Genomic DNA, 19,835 nt, shown 5'->3' with positions numbered 1-19,835 from the left:
TAATTTTTCATCTGGCAATCTACAGCAATAACTCTTTTGGGAGAAAGGATGCAAAAGGGAAAAGAAAGTTCCGTGCCTTGGTTTTTTTACAGTCACACACAGTTGGCATTCAAGAAGCCAAAAGTGGGTCATCAGATTGTCAATTTCTAAGGGCTGCAGTGTAATAAAGACCAGCTGAAAATGTAAGATTTCGACAACCAGTAAGAAATCTTATATTCAAATACTTGCTTATAAAATTGTAATTATGCTGACACTTTATTCATTTATATTTTAAAATAAATACGTCACAAGTCGTTTTAAATCTTCCTCCAAAGTGATAACAAATTGAATCCATTTAATTCAAGTTATTACAGTTGTAATACGAACATTGTGTTGATGAAAAGTTCATGAACACCCCCCGAAAAAGAACAGAATAAGATGTCCCGATTATTCATCGAAAGGAGCATTACTCATACGCCCCGTCAGCCACACCCTCTAGAAGTGTGGCCATAACAAACACACACAGAAGGAAAAAACACGCTCAAGTACACACAGAAAAAGGCAGCTAAAAATGAATAAAAATGGGCGTGTCAGACGAGTTGCAGACAATCAGAGAACACATTTTGAGATTGCCATGCATTTCTAGGCAGCCATAGCCGCCATATGCTAACTTTGATTACTTCTTCTGGCTTTTATCGCATCAACCCATCCCCAAACTTCCCTGCCATTTCCCAGAAATGTAGGCGAAGCAGACAGGGAAAGGCGAAGAAATTGTATTTCATTTTCCTGGGCCTGAAAAAGACGGAACCGGATATGCGACATTTTATCAAGTCAGGCATAAATCAGCAGCTTATGCTGGATTCCTGCGGGGAGGTGAGTTGGATGGCGGGAGTTCCATTCCCACGCTTTAACTCGGGTTTCACTTACTTTCGTTGTTCCCGCCTGTTTGAAGCTGGCAAATAATTTATTTTGCATAAATTTGCCAGCACTTAACGATGGGGATCTACGCCACACCTATGCATGCACGAGAATTCCTATCCCATGCCAAAGAACAAGCGCGAGGAATATGTTCCGTGTGCGGGTCACGCTGAATTATGCCATCTAATTTGTCTGCAGGCAGGTGGTGCTCATTAATCTTACCTCGCTTATGAGCGGCTCTCCTGTCTCCGTCCGTTTTTCTTGCCGTACCTCTGTAGCACACTCGTGGGATCCTGGAATTCTGGATCCTGGGCCGCAGATAAGCTCCTCGCCTTTGCAGCCGGGCTCACGTAGCGGGTTTTGTGATTTCCTTTGCCCGCTTCAATGCCAGGCAGGGGATTTTCCACGATACCCTTTCTGGATGGAGGAAATAAACTATAATAATGTTCTGCGGCTTTCTGGGGAAAACAATTCTACACCAAAGGAAGAAATATAACGCTCATGGACACGACCTTAAGATATACAAAACTTACTGCTCTGAAAGAATGATGTATTCTATTTATTTTTGTCTGCGATGATGAAGTGTTTTGTGACTTTAAGTGATAATCTCTGTCTAAAAATAATCCTGATAAAAAGGTTTTAATTAATTTGTTACGTTTAAAATTCTGGTAAACTTCCATAGCTTGAACTTTCTTAGCACAAAAAAACTCTATTTTATACAACTCTCTTTTTAAATGGAATTTCCTTAAGTCAAATTTTTATAATATTTTTATGCTTAAACAACAAAAATATTTATAAACCTATAAAAGCATTCAAGTTACTCTTAAATTAATATTTACTTTTAATTGAAGTCTTCGTAACTCAATAATGGTGATTGGCAGATGGTGTTTGGAGCTATGAAAGTAAAACTGATGCTTCTAGAAATACCTATCCCTATCCATCTATTTATCTATCTATTTATCTATCTGTCTATCTATCTATCTATCTATGTATCTATGTATCTATTTATCTATCTATCTATCTATCTACCTATCTACCTATCTATCTATCTATCTATCTATCTATCTATCAATCTATCTATATATCTATCTATCTATCTATCTATCTATCTATCTATCTATCTATCTATCTATCTATCTATCTATGTATCTATCTATCTACCTAACTATCTATCTATCTATCTATATATCTATCTATCTTTCTGTCTACCTATGTATCCATCTAATCTATCCATATATTTATTTCTTATCCAAAAAACAAAGCAGAGTATCCAGATATCTTATATAAACACGGCATCTGTGAGTCAGCCCGCATAGTTCCGCACCTGACTCCGCTTAATGCTTAATGGATTTGCGCTTTGATGTGCCAACTGCGTGTACGTGTATCAAAATCGTCCTGGGAAGTGCCTATGTGGCGGTGTGTGTGTGCTGGCCTGGTTGTAAGTGGTTAAGTGTCTATATTAGACGCCATCACTTGCAGTTTCCCATTTCCAAGGGCCCGATGGTGTTTTTTTGGCTTGTTTTTTGGTCCATTTTACTGCAGAGGTGGCAAGCATAAATTTCCCTCTAAATGGCCTTATGAGGGCGGCCTCGAAGCTGATCCTCTGTTTATGGCCTGGCCAAATGAAATGTGAGTGGGAGTCGTATTCGCATTTTGAACGCGCGTAGGTGTGGAAGTGCCTCGTGTTGGCCCTTTTAAATTAAAAATCCTGCCCGTGGCTTCTGTTTGGGCGGCCCTGAAATTGAATTTCCTCTCGTCCCGTTTTGATTAGCATAAAATGCGGTACGTGTCTTGGTTTGGCTGAAAAACGTGAGGTTGTGATGATGGGTTTGTGTAGAAATCATTGAAATATTGAATGCTTTTTCAAAGAATTTTTATTTCCGTTAAAATTTAATGTCTTTTTAGCACACCACATTTTGTTTTTTATTTATTATTTACTTTTTCGGATCTCATTTTTTTCAACATTTAAAAATTCGCTTTGTTTGTAAACAGTTTTGGTTTTATGTACTCCTGTTCTTGACACTTTACTTACAATAAATATTGTAGAAATGTTTTTCCACTCTCGACATTTAACTAATGAATTTTCAGTTGTTCTTGAGATTATCTATGTACACACAGAATTATACTTGCAAAATTCTCGTAATTTACGTTCAGCCGGGTTTTCGCTTCCTGTCTGTGGTGGGTGATTTCTTTCAAAAGGATTTATTTTTGAATTGATTTCTGTATGCAATGGATCTTTTCTGCATCGACCGGACTAAACTTAGTTATTTGCTAGGCAAAAGTTAAATATTAGTTTAGTATCTCACTTGTGTTTTTTAAACTAACTATATTCCTATTGAAACAATATTTATTTCAATTAGCACTGGTTCGCTGCAGCATCTCTTATATCAAAAGACTCATTTCCGTTTTCTTTTAGTATTATGTAAAAGTATTTAAATTTAACTTTAGTTAAAAAGTTTGTTTACGAATTAACAATAAATATTTATGTTCTTTTCAGATTTTTCCTAATTTTGAATTTTTGGTAATATAGGAAAACATGTGTGTGTTTTTGTTTTAAATTGAACAGTTTTAAAAGCAACATTTTCCTTGTACATTTTAAAGTAAGGAATCTATATTTGAACGAGAAAAAAGGAGTGCAGTCGGCAAGCCGAAACGAGGAATATCCTTACACAACAATTAGCAAATATTTAACATTTTAATCAGAGATTAGTAATAAAGAGTAAATTTAGAACGACGCACATTCAGACCAACGGATTTGATTATACTGACTAATTTAAATCTATACGTCCAACTAATTTCCACATACACTTACAACGAGCTTTGGTTTAAAAAGCGGTCGACTTTTTAAACTCTTCCTTACACAAGATTCGGAATCAAAATTGTTCGTCTTTTTGTTAATCTTTTGTAGCACATCAAAAACTATAAATATTGGACCAAAAATTACCATTGAACCTTATGTAAAGTCAAATATGTTTTCTACTGTCTTCTTTTTGTTTTCATGTTCAGTTTCATTTTCTTTCGGTTAGTCCTTGACCGTCATACTCAAATATTTACAGTTCCATGCGTTTAGCTTTGCTCTTTCATCCAGCTTCTATGAATAAATCAATTAACATTTATGGGTATAAATGTCGAAGAATGAAAACCCAACACAGCGACCCCAAGAGATACTATTTACAAGGTCAACCACACAAACCGCCATCGAAAAGGAAAATTGTGGGAGTGGAAATGGATGTGAGGGATGGTAGGGGAAATCGAGGACTCCAAGGACACGAATGTCGTCGCCGTTTTAGTTTTTGGCTGTCTTGGCCCTTTGTGTGCCCCTTGTCGACACAGTTTTTGCTCGCCCGTTCATTGAAATGGTGGCAGTCAATGTGTCAGATAAACAAGCCAGCCCAGTGACACTTTTGGCCATGATTCAGGGTATGTGATCCGGGAAACGGAGCGTGCGAGTCAAGTGTGGGAATTTATAGTTGGCCATGCAATTTTAGTCCCGAAGATTTGCACAATAAACACCTTGACGTGCCGGAAAGTGGGGGATACATATACTCGTATCGCTGGCTGGCTGCACACAAGTGGTCACATTTATATGGACGATATGTTTGCCTTGTATGCGGGCAGCTTCCTATTTGACCGCCGTCGCCGACCCTCCTTGTTTGCAGGACTTGGCCAGGACGTGCTCGGCCACCCACACAGGCAAACAATCCCACATGCACGCTGCCAATGACAGTTGTCAACATGACAGTTATAAGGACACTGATACAAATGTTACGGATGTTTGTCTTGGCCAGACAAGAAATGCTGTTTGTCGCCGGTCGTGAGTGGAGTGCAAAGATTGATTAAAACTGCTGATAAATGGTTGGGAAACGTTAAATGTCCCGTCTTAAAATTAATGGAAAGCTACCGCAATGCTTTTAAGCTTGAATTCGGAAAGTTTACAGATGGAGAGGCAGTGATACAGGGACTTACTATTTTTTTAACCACTATCTAGTTAGTTTTTCGGAAACTATTAAATAACCACTCTGGCAAGGCAGCATAACGATCTCGGAAACATTAAAATCACTGTTTATGTTTATCCATTGAGCACACGACGGTTTTTACAGCTTCTATTTAGTGGAAGTTTAAGAACACTTAGCTAAGTCTCTGCTAGACCATAAATGTTTAATAGATTTTTAAAAGTTGGTAAAATTTAAAACTTTAGTTAGTTTAGTTATATTTAAAGCATATGCTGAGCATTGAGAAATCATTAAGACATTCCCCTATTTTAAACTCACCTTAGAACCTACCTAAAGTTGGCCAATAGCAATTGAACTGGGCAAAAGTTTGAGTATGATTGACCTTGGTTTGGCAACTCCCAAGACTTTGTGCGCTTTCTTAACCAGATAAAGTTGCATTCAGCATCGCGTATAAAGTGGCACATAACACCAACGACTTATTCACATTACACATACACTTGGTTTCTTAAAGATTGTAACCTCTTTTTAAACTTTCACCGAGTTGCAGTTTGGAGCAATTTTGGGCAGTACTTTTGAGAAGTTGGTAAGTCCGTTCTAGCAGGGAAAATCCCAGTTTATGTCTGGCAATCAATGTCGGGGACCTATGTAGATCCCACCGAGACTATCGTCCCCGCCCACACCACTGCCCTCACCGTCCTCGTCATCCTCATCCTCCTCCTCGTCGTCGTTATCCAAAAGACCATTATCCATTCCGATGGCATCCGTTCCGTTGGCCCCCTCGTAGGTATCGCTGTCCTCCACCAGACAGCAGTCCCCGCACTCGTCCGTCGAGGAGTTGACCTCGTCGCTGAGATCGTCCAGCAGCGTCACCTTGGGAGCCCGAAACTCATCCGGACATCCCACCGAGACTCCGGCGGAGGCCACCGAAATCTTGATGTTGCAGTTCGAGGAGGCGTGGCAGGCGTGGGCGTGCGGGATGGGCTGCTGAATAGTGGCCACCTGGGAGGAACCCACTCCGTGAGCGGCCCGGAAACTCAGATTGGGGGTTCGCTGACCCATGCTGGCCATTCCGGGTGGCATCTGGGTGTGCGACATACTCAATGTGGGCGGTACGCTCAGCACTGCCGGCCCACCGCCCCCCGGCGCCGCCCCCTTGTGGACGTGGGGATGGGCGTGGCCCGAGTACATCAGCTGGTGCGTATCGGAGGCCAAATTGTGGGCGGTCAGCTGCAGCGGATGCTGATCCTTGCGTTCTGTCGAGTGGAGAAAGCAGAAGAGATGGCAACAATAAACACTTCGGCTTGCAAAGTATCTGAAGGATGCGCACGCGGAAGCGGAAGTGCATTCGAGGACATGTCGGCGATTGGTTTATCGCCACCACATTGTGCAGGCATCTGTGAGGGCCTCAAGTGAATGGGCCAGCACTTCGCGTCCTCCAGCACTTCCGGCTCCGGTGTTTTGTGAGTGAGAAATATGCGGGAGTAGAAGCACTCAGAACCCTGTCCCAAAATTAATTGAATTAAAATAAAAGCTGATGGAATTTGGCTTGAAGTTATGTTTGTCGGTCTGCAAATCCCCTGTATTTATGGGTACAATTTTTGGTTACGGCTTGTGCATTCTAATAAATTTTAATTTAATTGGTTTTTAGGCAAGTTATTCTATCAACTTAAGAAAATGTATATCAGTACAGTCTTATTCCGAAAAGAAATAGAAATAGAAAGAATTTTTTTCGTTTCAATTTTCTCAAATTAATTTAATTTATATTATGCTCATGGCTCACAGACTCATCGAAAAGGATTGAGTTTCTGGCCTCAATAAAATGAAAGTAAATTATTTGCTAACAAAAAATTTTCTCTTCTAATATGAATTAATAGGTTCAAGAATTTCATCAGAATGCTCTGCATTAATGGCCTTGGGCCTTCAACAAAGAGTCAAACAAAATAAAAAGGAATTGATTCATTTTCCGTTTCCAAGTATAAAATAAATTTATTTTTTGCTAATGGCTCACAGACTTTAAAGCGTAAAATATTGTGGTCTCTTTTGCAAATTGTATGGGAAATCTTAGAAAATAAAGCCTAAAATTAAAGCTTCTTAAAATTAATCAATGGGTTGGGGAATATTCTCGGAGTGCAGTGCTCTGCAGGGGTGTGAAAACTTTCCGGTGACACCGTGCCCTCGACCTGACAAGAACCATTGTGCCGGCCGTACAATGGCTCTCAAACTATGTGTGTGGTTACAAGTGGGTTCAACTGCGTGGCCTCACCTTTTCCGCCGCCCCCGCCCCCGCCACACAATTATCTGTCCGCAAAACTTTCAACTAACGTGGACTTAAGGGGAAATCCCTGGCTGGCAGAGGAGGAGGAAAAGGAGTAGAAGGACCAGGAGGACCAGCAGGAGGAAGCCCATCATCAACTCACCCAGGGGGCCCAGAAGTTTCGGCTGGAGCGGCAGCATGAAGTCGTGGCCAGTCGTCGCCGCCCGCGGCTGAAGGCTCTGCACCGCCGGCACGCTCAAGTAGTCCGCTGCAAAGTCAGAGGAGGCGGCCCGGAAAAGCCAGGGAAATGCGTTAGTGGCGTCGGAGCAAACAATGTAACGGTGGCCGGGGCCAAGGCAAAAGTTTCCCCCAAAACAACCGAAAAAGAAAACAAACACGGAAAGCGGGAAAAAAGAAAAGCGGGAGTGGTTGAATGGTTTACAAAACTTTAAAAAAGGCACGCAGCTAAAAATGTCTTCTACATAGCATTCTGATAAAAAGTTGGCGGCAAGACATACGGAAAAAAAGTGAAAAGTTGCGAAATCATTTTTAATATTTATATAGCTTAATACACTCGCATAAAATATACATCTTTATCAACAGGAACTTGAAGAGCAGACGTGAAAAACTTTTAACTTGCCATAATGGCAAGTGGGGGAAAATCTATTTAAATTTTCAAAGTTTAAATGGGATAAAGTATCAGAATAAATTGAAGATGTAGCATTTGGAAAAGTTTACTAGAAAGCAAATGCATAAAGACAAAAATAATACAAATAGAGACAATCATTCGACAGAATAATTAAGTAAATAAATAGGCATACACATATTACAAACTATAGTTTATAATCCATCACAGTTGTCACTGCTCTCAGTAAACATATTCATTCAAAGTCAACATTAAGTTCACCATTAGAAAGTTCTCAATGGTAGTTCCTCTACTTAACAAGGCAATCCATCAGAGGACCTTCTTTTCCGACAAACTTTTAACTATAATTGACAGTTGTTGAGAAGTTTTTACCGTGAAAATTGGTTTACTTTTACAGTTTGTATTTGCGCTAGTGCAACAACTTAAATATTAAAATTAATTTCCGAGAATTCTCAGCACCCTTGGTGGTGCAAAGGGGAAAAAATCAACAGCAAGTGAAACACGGTGAAGAATGGGTTGGGATTTTTTCACAGACATGCCCTTAGGTGGATCTGCCTTAATTGAAATTCCTGACCATCGGCCTGCCGTTGGCATTCGTTCTTGGCCCACTGTGGCCATAAATTGTTCAGGCCCTTGCTCGCTGTATATGTATGGGTGTGCGTTTGGTAAATGACCACTACAAGATCGCACAAATAAACCCGTAGCTCCTCCACTTGGCCTGCTAGTGATTTAGTTGCTATTTTTGTGTGCTCCGCAATTTGCATCCAAAAGTGGTAGCAAAAGCTTCTGCCCTCCAGTTGCCACACTTTGCCATAATGCAAAAGCAGCTCAGAGACGGAAAAGATGGGGGGCCAACAGGAACCGTGCCAAATGTCACCGCTCCTGCATTTCCGGCGAACAGAGAAATGTCATTTGCCCCGGCTCAGAACGTGCCAAAGTATGCAACACTTTTCTCGTTCCCTTTTTTAGCCAGAAAACGGGGCCAACTGCGTCTTCTAAGCAGCTTATAAACAGTTTTTGCTACGTGTGAACGGTTCTTTAAATAACAACAATGCGGACAAAAAGAAAACATTTAGTAATTACATTTCTCAGGGTATTTATAAACGGTGGCTGGAGGATTCAGTTAATAAATATATATAAGGATCATTAGAACAAAAAACTAAATTTATAGTTATTGAAAGATTTTCTTGAAATTCAATTAAATCAAAAAACCAAACTTTTTCTTTTCTCAAACACAACTAATATTCCATGTAGTTACTTTATACAAGCCCTACAATTAAATCGTTTTTTATAAAACTTTTACCCCTGACACTTTCCTTGTATAACTACAGCTCAAAACTTTCATCGCCTTTTCGAATTAGCATTTATGGTCTTTTTTCTTTTTAACACTTTCTCACTATACAACATCCGAGTAAGTTCAGCTAAGCAACTTTGAACTTTTGACTGAATTTCTTTCCTTTTTCTTTGCCTTTCACCAGCTCACAACTGGCTCAAGAAATTAATCGCCTTGAGAGCCGCAAACTGCCTTCCGTTTCCCCATTTGAGTACCGCCTCACTTTTCCTGGACAAAAGAAAAAAAAGGAACGTAGAGATTTCAGCTTGCACACTTGAGCTTTTGTGGCTTTAATTAAAATGCACATCATGCAGAAATTTTCCTGACCAGGTCCTCGCATTATATATTTTTTTTCGACAGGTTTTCCTCCTCCATATTTTTACACTTTTTGTATTTTTTTTTTTGAGCAGGGCTATTTTCCTGCGCTTTGTTGGACGGCCGGGCAAATGGAAAAAGTTTTTCAATTTGTTTGACGATAAATGAACTTTATTTTTATATATGTTTGAGTGGCTAAGTGCGGGCGGCAGCATATAGAATGTTTGCGCCGGTTTGGCCTTTTTGAAATATGACATAAAAAGGATTTTCACCTAGCATAATAAAATTGTAATTAAAGTTAAATGCCGAAAACAAAAAAGAAGTTGCAAAAAGCTTTTAATATGCAAATAAACATAAAAAGTTTTCCTTTTGCCGCTTTGTGTTTGCTGCAACCTCTTTTATTGACTGAGTGACAAAGTTATAGCATTCGGGTGAAATTTATAGCATGCGATAAATCCTAACAAGCTCGGGGCAATGACAGTGGGGCTTGCCCCACCCAAAGGACTAATTGTCGGAAACCCTTAAGAAGATTTTACCATGGCAGTAAAGAAAATGTACACTTAGGTCTAAGCTTGAAAATATAATTTAAAAGCATCATTTTTAATTTAAATGTTATATAAATAGTGAACAAATATTGATGATATCGACATATTTATAATTAATTAAGATTTACAAAGCAATTTAATTCAAAAAGGTTTTTCATTGAAAAATAAAACAAATCATTCTTATTTTATAATCAGTAATCTACACACACCAATTTGCTTTTTTTAACAGAAATTTAACAAATACGTCCATATTAAATATTTAAATTATTATAAGTACCTATCAAATTAGGACGAATTTATTTTACACGTTTTCTTCACTAAATTCAAACAGTTTTAATTTAGAAAATAACTGATATTAAAATTTTTTCGGACTCAACATAGAGCTGACAGTTATTCAAAACCTCTCGGAATAATTTACTAACCTGACCCATTCAACATTCTAAAACATCAAAGTCTTAACAAGCCTTCCTAACTTACTTAACATAATTCAACTTATTTGCGACATATATATATATAAAGTTTATATTATAAACCAATATTCCTATCAAGCTAAGATGTAATGAACCCTCAGCTCTTTTCTTGGATATTTGATATTATTTCTTATAACATAAATATTTATTTTAAATATATATACCGGTGCTTATTTTTCTCAGTGCTTTTACCAGGCATAAAAAGGAATTTTTCTGTAAATGGTTAATAAACATTTGTACACGTGCAGCATGCCAAGACAGAGACGGGGAGGGGCGAAGAGAAAAGGGGTGGTGAAAGGAGAAAGTAGAGAGGAATGAAGAGAGACTGAAACACAGATAGGCACAAGACAAGACAACACTTACAACTGATGAAGGAGGGACCGGCGGGGGCGGCTGCGGCGGCTGTGGCAACGGCTGCCGAAGCGGCTGAGCCAGTGAGCGATGCCGGTGACGTCATCGCCGCCGCCGCCGACGACGCGGGGCCAAGGCCATGGGCGTGGGCGTGGGCATGGGCATGGGCGTGGCCATGGCTGTGGTGGGCGGGCGGTGGCTGGAGCATAGGCACTTGGTAGGTCATTGCCGACATCGGCGTCGGATCAGCCGCACTCGCCATGGTCGTCGTCGTCCTTTGCGCAGGATGCAGGCCAATGACATTGACGCCGTTCACGTTCACGGTGCCTGGATTACCGACGGATGCGGCGGACGGATGCGTTTACATTCGGATACACATATACAACACACGCATTCGTTTACATGTCGTTACACCAACACACACAAAAAGTAACAAGTACAAATACAAATACAATAGACCAACATTGAGGAACAAAAATATAAATAAATTTAATTAAAGAACAATATGCAGAAACATCAAATTTAGCGGATTATAGGGGTGAAAGGCAGGGGAAAATGTTTTACATTTAAAATTTTGAAAATACCCCAAAAACACTAAAAAATGTAAGCGGTAAAGGGGTAATACATATAGACATATTCATTGAACAATGTAATAATTTTCAGTAAAATCAATTTCAACTTGTCAACTAAAATAATAGAATATAAAGCCAGCAGAACATTTAAACTCAGAAGCAGCATTGATAGTTTGAATTAAATGAAACGATTGAATTTCTCTTAGATGTTCGTGATCTCTTCTTAAAAATGTCCTAAAGAATATACTTTCATCATTAGTCAAATGCTTAACTGTTATTTGTGTTTTCCCTATTAAGACCATAAATAATCGGGATTATCTCAAATCAACATTAATGAACTTGGCAGTGCGGCCAAGTAATGCATGGGTAAGATGTCCACAAGCCGGAATTGGGAGCATTAAGCAAAACCGAAGCGATTATAAATCCTCGTACGACACTAAATTTATAACCCTTGGTGAAATTGCGAAATCGCTCCGCAATTGCAGCTGCTGGGGGCGGCAGAGAATTGTGGGCAATACTGTCCTCGGTTGAGTGCATATATCCACTTAAGTCCTTCGGCCCCCGGGGTCTGCAGCCTCATCAGCAGCCAAGCCACTCACATGTGGTGAAAGTCCTGCCTTCAATGCTTTTGAATAATCAGTAAAATGGAAATTTACCACATGAAACTCCCCCAGTGGCGTGGGAGGGGCCAAATCTCTGGGGGACGGCAGCCCCCCAGGGTATGCTAAATGCTAAATAACAGCTGACTTGCCCAGGGAAGGGTGCATAAATAATAAAATAATTAAACAAGAAATTGAATGAAATTAATTCAGGCCCCAACAGCGAGGAAAAAGCAAGAGCGAGTATCTCAGTGTGTGTGTGTGTATGAGTATCTGTGTGTGATGTATGCTGCATGTGTCAGTGTGTTAGTCTGTAGCACTGAGTCTGCTCTAAATATCTGCAGGCCGAAAAAGCAACAAAAAAGAAAAATAAATTCAATACAACTTCAAAGTGACAGAAGGAAAAAGACAAGTGAAGTAAAGCCGAAAATCACGACTTTCTTGGTACCCTGTACTCGTATCCTTGATCTTAATAATATTTAAAATATTGTGTATACGCAAATAATAAGTGTAGACATTTTTTTATAACCACGGATTAATGATTTCTCATTTTAGATTGATATAAGTCCTTTTATTGGCTTCTACACCAGACAATTTTAAAATTCGAAAAGATAGTACTACAAACAGTTGCTAAATAAAAAAAAATATTTTTTTGTATTTAACTTACAATTTCTAAGTCTGTTAAAAAACTTGTTCTCTATTTATTTAAAAAGATTTTTGGGTATAAGTTGTAATTGTTTCTGATAGGTTTTTTCCGAGTACAGAGTACACAAAAGGACTGCTGCAAGACTCACCGATTTTGGCACCGCCAAATGCATCCTTGAACATGGGCGCCCCGGCATGGGCGGGGTGACCCACTGCGTGGCCACCGAGTCCTGGCCCCCCTGCTCCCGCTGGACCCACGCCCCCGGCCACCAATCCCGGCCCAGTGGGCGGCGTCTGTTTAATGGCATTCGTCCTTCCGCGGTGCGGAGCAGTTGGCTCCCTCTTGCGACGCGGCTGCTCCACGGGCAGGACACGTCGTCGCTTCTTGGGCAGCTTGGAGCGAGCCTGGCAATGGAAACGCAAAGCGGGTAAACAACGTGGACACACAAAGCGTCCGAACCACCAACTAACCTGAGTATGGGAGTAGAACATGGAGAAGTTACTGACGATGACCGGAACGGGCAGTGCGATGGTCAGCACTCCGGCCAGAGCACACAGAGCACCAACGAACATGCCCGGATAGGTCTTGGGCGCCACATCGCCGTATCCCACGGTGGTCATGGTCACAATCGCCCACCACAGTCCCAGGGGGATGCTCTTGAACTGGTTGTCCGGATTGTCCTGCCGGGGAAAATAGAACTCTTTTTAGTCCCAAATACTCCCATTTAAAATGAACCCCCCATGGGTGCTACACAAATCACTAGGGTTTTAAAATCATTTTTAAATATCCGTTTAGGTGTCTTAAAGTGTGCAGGGAATAAAGGATAGTCGTCTATTCGAACGAATTCATTGAACTATTGAGTTTAAATATATGTATATGTATATATATATACACCTAAAGTTACACTTAAAACTTATTTCCAAACAATAGAGATATGCGTGTCATCTCGGTATGTTTTTTGTTTTCCAAGAGATAATTGTAAAAATGTTCGTTTTCAATATTGGTTTATACGTATATATAAGTTTAAAATAGGATATTTAAATTGGCACCCAATATCCTTTTATATTGTTAGACTCTTTAAGGAAGATTTTAATATTAAAATTAAATTTTCGATTTAATCTCACCTGCAACTTCTCCGCATAATAAGCCAGACTGGCGAAGAAGACAATGCCCAGAACAAGGAAGAATACCAGCAGAGTGAGCTCCTTGGCCGAGGCCTTGAACGTATGGATGAGGATCCTTAAGCCCGGTGAATGGCGTGTCAGCTTAAACAGCCGCATTATCCGCACGATGGAGAAGGCCTCCAGGAGACCCGTATATTCCCCCATGCGCTGCATTACGTCCGTATAGAAGCTCAAAGTGGCCGTAAAGTCAATGATATTCACCGGTGACTTGATGAACTGCCACAAATTGGGGGAGACCTGGAAAAAAAATAAATTAAGAACCCAGTTTTAGTGTTTCCAATGAATAGATCCCAATTTTCAAAATATTAACCTATGCGCAGAAAAAAAGTTATAGAATCAACTTGAAATGATAAATGATGTAAAATCGAAACGGAATTGTATCAAATCGTACTATAGGATGAACTATAAAGATTATCTTGGAGTAAATGCTTGTCTTATTGTTCGATTACTCACTATCAGCCTGATGAGGACTTCGATGAAGAACCAGACGTTGCACACCAGCTCCACGTAGAAGAAGGCCTCGTGGGGCTGGCCGTAGGTCTCGATCCATCCGTGCTTTCTCCTCTCGTTTTGGCCCAATATCTTCTGCTCGATGAACTCGTTCAGACTGCTCCCGTTGATATTCCGTTTCAGTCGCTGCCGCTGGCCGCCCTTGATGGTGGCAATGGGCGTGGCCTGGCCGGGAGCGGTAAAGTTGCCGCTGCTGTAGCTCGTGTAGTTCGTGACACGAAAGGTGGGTCCGATGCTGCCGCTGGGCGGCGTGATGCTGTGCTGATGGTACTGATGGGTCTGCGGCGGTTCGCCCAAGGGATCGTGTCCGTGTGGAGGACCGCCCGCCCCTGTTCCATCGTCGGGGGAAGAGGGCAGGTCCACGCGGAAGCCGGGGTGGGTCTTCAGGCAGAATGATATCACAGAAACAAATATAAAGAAAACCGACATGCCAGCAACGATCTGCAGAAGAAAAATATTGTGTATTGTAATGTACAATTTTTATTTTTTAGTAATAAGCCAAAAAATAAACTTAAAAAAAAGAAATCTATATAAATTTACCAAAATAATATTAGTTTGACTATTTAACAGACCATAATAAATACAAGTTGTATCATTCAAAGGTCTCCAAAATAATATTATAAAATAAACAGATTAAAAAAAGGTAAAATAAGTATGCTTATATCAACAGAAGGCAAACTAGGTACAAATAAATCTGTACTTAAGTTATCTTAAGATATCTTTTAAAATTAACTACTCACCTTGGCACCCGTAGAGCTGGAGGGCTCATCGAACATGGCCCAGATCTTGGGTTTTATACGTTGCCAGCAGTTAAGCTCGCCGTTGCTCAGTGCCTCCTCAAAGCCAAATAGACGAGCTATCTGCTCCTCCGTGGGCTTCTCATTTTCAATATCTAGCTTATCTAATATGGCTAAGGTGTTCTATGGGAAGATCCACATTTAATGTAAAAGTTATGTGACTAAAAGGAAGCATAACTTACTTGCGTATCGCGATGTATGCTATAGGTTGACCAACAGCAAGGTTCTACCTGGTTAGAGTCCAGTCCCCAGAATTCCAGCTCCTCCTCGAAGAGCGGTCCACACACGTCGGTTGGATAGTGCAGTTTTCCAGTTCTGGAAATAAAAATAAGCTCCTAAATTACCTGGTGCTTCACCTTGGTATATCTTTTATCCACCAAAGTGGAATAAGTTGCTTAGCCCTCTCTAAGAAACTTCTTCACAAATTTGAATACCACCCTGCTCAGCCAAGATCCACAAGTCTTTGTTCCCAAATTATTCAAACTGGAGATGCATAGCATCCCATTAAGACCCAGCAATTATGGCATAAGTAAGGTTTGACTAAATGCCCTCTCTCACTCTCTATCAACGAGTCTCCTTTCCGACCCTTTCAACCGGTCAAAACAAATTCATGGACTTGGCCAAGCATGCAGAGGGCTTAGACATCAGACCGAATAATGTTATGGCCAAAACGGCACGTCTGAAATTGTGGCTGCAAATTGCGCAACTGAAAGTCTGGCAGGATGGGATGGTATCACTTGCATATGCATGGTGGGCAAATGTGTGGATGTGGATATATGCATTGCATGCACCTGGTAAAAAACGAAAAAAAAAACAGACATGGTCATTCCACACCCACCTCTTGACCCCCTTCTCCAACACTTGGCATATTCATAATGCTGCCTTGGCCATTGTTCCATTCTCTTGGCCAACAACAATTTGTGATGCTTTCACTGCTCTATATGTGTGTGAGCTCAAATTGCAGTAAATGGCTGCGGGGAGTTCCAAAAAAAGGATGAAGGATTGGGGAGGGGTGGGCTCGTCCTTGTCCACAGTTGTTGGCCAACTTGTAATGCCATATCAGCTGCCGGACAGTCGCCGAGTGGAGGGGTGAGGCCTTGCATGGTTTTATTTTTGGATGATATCTTCACTTACCACCCTTACCACCCATTCCCACCCCACTCCACCCCACACACACGTGTGCACATCCTGAATGTCCTTTTTGTGCCGGTTCCCAACATATTTGGTGCAACTTTTTCGCTCTATAGCGCTGACCGTACTTTTGTGCTGCTTAAAAATCATTTCATGCCAAAAATTTCTTGAAAAAATATTATGAAATTAAATAAAATAAAGGTGAATTTCGCAGTGCTTCACAATTTTTTATGGACTTGCAAATTGACGCTTTCATTTTCCGATCCTGATTCATCTCCACAATTAACATGACCGTCTTAAATTTGTTAAGAGTTTATCGTTTTTCTTTTTAAAATACCATGTAAATTGCGAAAAGTTTTAAAGTTGTTCAAAACATCTCAAAAATATAAAATATTAAAATGTTGTTTATTAATGGAAATAAAAGACCGTTTGATGTTCTTAAAATAAAAAATTGTTTTTTCCAATGACTTTTTTTTATCGAAATCCAGGGTATCCGTCTTTTGCAATCATATACTTTATGTCACATCCACCCCATTTTTAATCCTTTTAAGCGTTCTGCAGTCATTGTCATGGCTTTTCGATATTGCTCTCGGCACACATTCCCGTGGATCGTTAATTGGTTTACTCCATAAAACCCGCAATTCGGCCAACTTTTTGTGCCCCTGTCTCAACATTTAAATATTTTCCGAGTCCGCCAAATTACATTTTGGTGAAATCACTTCGATTCTCTTTTAATCCTCAACCCCTGCATTTCTTCGCCTTTTTCCTTCATAAAGTGTGCATAACAAATATTACTCATACGCAGCGTGCAACCGATGCAATCAATATTTATAGCTGACCTCAACAAGCACGTGAGCCGATCAGGCGCATAAAGAGTCTCTGCGTTTAAATGTGCATAAATAATTATATCGATTGGCTCTGACACACTTGGCCTCAGGTATTTACATTTAATATGGAAATGTGATTCAAGGCGTTATGGTTTAACGGTCTTCGTTAATGAATTTTACTTATAAAATAACCATGGAATATTTATGAGTTATTTTCTTGGGAAAATCACAAAAGAATAAAAGTTACATTCCGTTAAAACGTATAGGTATTTGCCACAATAAAAGTTTAATTAAATAACTTTCTTCGGCAAAACATGTATAAAATGTACAAAAATATGTAAATCCATACATGGTTATTTTTTCAGAAAAACATTGCATCTCCCATAGAAATTGCATAAATTCCAATCTGTAAATAATCAATAAATAACAATTCCAACGCGCATTTTCTTTGTTATTTTGCTGCACTTTTGCTTCCCCTACAGCTTATCTATATGAAATCTCTTCACACAAATTGTCTGGGGCATTTGGTGCGTGCATAATTTGATTATATGAATATTCCCAGAGGAGGGAGGATTTCCGACAGACCCCTAGTTTCAACCACACCCCCCGAGGGGTCTCCGTTTCATTTCCAATCAACGCGGGATGTTGCAGTATTTTTTCCGCTGTTGCCCTTCTTTGACACCATTTTCCTGGCCATCGGTGCCTGGTTAATTGAGTTGGAAAACTGTTTGGCCAAAGTCCCTGGAGCCATGGGTGGGTGTTCAATCCGGTAACGGATGCTCATGCCCAATCGATGAAGATGAAGGAGCGTGAAATGCCGGCAGCCTTGCCTCCTCCGAAAACAACTCCATCTGCAGATGCAGCTTTGGGTGGCTGCCTCAGGTGGGTACAGTAAACGGGTGATGAGCTATACAAACTTTCATTAATTTTAAACAAGTTAAGTCATCGCAACGGGGCAGACAACACCTCAACTCAGCGCAGCTCAGCTCACGGCAAAGATAAATGAGCCCGCTAATGACCCCGAAAAACGCTGGATAAACTTTCGCAGCTCAAAAACTTTAGATTAATGGCCAAGTCAAGTTCGTTCTGCTCCTGGGGCAGCAATTAAAATATTAGTTTGTTTATACATCAAGCAATCTATAACGAAAACTGACTCTTGATATGTTTTCCTGGGCGCCATTAATCAGGGCAATCATTACGGAAAAGAGGATAAATTGAAATGGCAAAAGTAGGAAAAACATCTCCAGTGGAATTTTCCAACAAAATTGTCTCTTTTTCCACCCATTTTCATTTCTTAAGCTAAGATGTAATTACCGAGCCCAAGGCTCTCAGCAAATATTCACAGTCATTGCACGTATAAACAGCTTTCGGAAGCTTAATTAGCCCATCAGCGGACTTGGACACTCACCTGTAATAGTTGAGGATTTGGGTGAAGACCCCGGGATGGCGATCGAAAAAGTATTCATTGAGTACCGGATCGTAGTTGGCCAGGGCTTCGGTCAGTCGGGAGAGACGTGTTGCGGGTATTTTCTTGAGCGTGGCCTTGTAGGTTTCATATCTGCAATGGTAATAATTGAGGCTTAGTTAGTTGAGTGTTGCCACTATGCGATCCAAGGACAACTTTACTTTCCGAAATGGTTAGTAACCCAACAAATTACCTTTACCATAACTATCCCCCAAACGCTTGACCCTTTTGCGACAAAATACCATTATATCGAGCCATGAAACCCGAGTTCCTGAAAAAGTGAGCAATAAAAAAAGGTGGAGAAAAAATAACAGGGCGGGTCAAGCAAGTGTAAGCAAAACCAAGCCATAAGCCATTTGCATATATTTCGCTGTATTTTTTCCCACAGCTCTACGCGATTTTTCCTTTTTTCGCTCCATTCCCCCTTTTTTTTATTGTGTGCCAAAAGCATAAAGCATTAGGGTTTTTGGTTATGGTTTTGGCCAAAGTCCAAAGTGGGTCACATAGATTTTGGTCTAGAATTTCCTTTGTTTGATTTGACCTTTGACAGAGATCAATGCCGCACAAAATTGATGGATTTCCCATTTATCCTGTTTGACGTTTGTTGATATTTGCTGACTAAACAAAAGTCATTTTAGTGAGTTCTGTGACATTCCAATGATTTTAATATGCTAATATGTTAGTGTGGAGGAATGTATAGGATTTCTTCTAAATATAGAATTTCAATGGCTTCTTCTTGTGCTATTAGCAAATACCTTAAATATTTCTTTGTCATCACACAAAATCAAAGCAGCAATTAATGTTAGTAAATAAATCCAAACAGCTCTTGATTCTTCTCCCATTGGGATATTCAATTTCAGTTCGCAGGAAACACAAAGTTTACACCTGTTAATCATATTTCCACCTTGTCTTCACCTGAACTGCTCTACACACGAGTATCATACCACCACACGCAAACCAAACTTAATTTACGTAATCATCCATAAAATTATACGAGTACATGGAGCGACAACGACTCCCACCAGGCGTAATTAAATTCAATTGAAAGTAATTTCCAGCAAATTGTTGTAAATTTCATTTTGCGCATTTATAACCCGCACATTCCCGGGCCCAGCAATCAATGGCATTTAAGTGCGTGTCCTGGCGACCAAAATGAGGTGGAGGGGGGGGGCCAAATGGAGGAGCTGAGCTGAGCTGTCCATATGCAATTTATTTTTTACGCCAAACTGTTTGCTCTCGGATATTAAATATTTCATGCAGCTGAGGACAGCAACCGCAGCGACAGCCGACAGTCGACAGCCGAATCATCAATAACAGGGTCCGCCGCATAACAATCGCCA

General features: G+C 40.3%; 1 protein-coding gene across 4 annotated transcripts in view; it reads right to left on the bottom strand.

The window, feature by feature from the left end:
* Nucleotides 1–2,781: 2,781 nt before the first annotated feature.
* The window catches only part of LOC119548754 (potassium voltage-gated channel protein Shaw), a 48,731-nt gene continuing 31,677 nt past the window's right edge, over nucleotides 2,782–19,835 (bottom strand). The window contains exons 3-12 of one of the 4 annotated variants that reach the window (XM_037856275.1): nucleotides 18,439–18,588; nucleotides 15,255–15,387; nucleotides 15,016–15,195; nucleotides 14,219–14,716; nucleotides 13,706–14,002; nucleotides 13,052–13,261; nucleotides 12,730–12,985; nucleotides 10,777–11,091; nucleotides 7,268–7,372; nucleotides 2,782–6,103 (exon numbers count right to left, since the gene is read on the bottom strand). In XM_037856275.1, the coding sequence (XP_037712203.1) occupies nucleotides 5,478–6,103; nucleotides 7,268–7,372; nucleotides 10,777–11,091; nucleotides 12,730–12,985; nucleotides 13,052–13,261; nucleotides 13,706–14,002; nucleotides 14,219–14,716; nucleotides 15,016–15,195; nucleotides 15,255–15,387; nucleotides 18,439–18,588 (2,770 nt within the window). In that variant the 3' untranslated portion in view covers nucleotides 2,782–5,477. Of the gene's footprint in view, nucleotides 6,104–7,267; nucleotides 7,373–10,776; nucleotides 12,274–12,729; nucleotides 12,986–13,051; nucleotides 13,262–13,705; nucleotides 14,003–14,218; nucleotides 14,717–15,015; nucleotides 15,196–15,254; nucleotides 15,388–18,438; nucleotides 18,589–19,835 lie in introns of those variants that run through there. The other 3 variants (XM_037856276.1, XM_037856277.1, XM_037856278.1) reach the window with 3 other exon arrangements.

Source organism: Drosophila subpulchrella, chromosome 2L, assembly GCF_014743375.2.
Source record: "Drosophila subpulchrella strain 33 F10 #4 breed RU33 chromosome 2L, RU_Dsub_v1.1 Primary Assembly, whole genome shotgun sequence".
NCBI classification, from domain to species: Eukaryota; Metazoa; Arthropoda; class Insecta; order Diptera; family Drosophilidae; genus Drosophila; species Drosophila subpulchrella.
The sequence above is the reverse complement of the archived record's forward strand: the minus strand, read 5'-3'. Positions and strand labels throughout refer to the sequence as shown.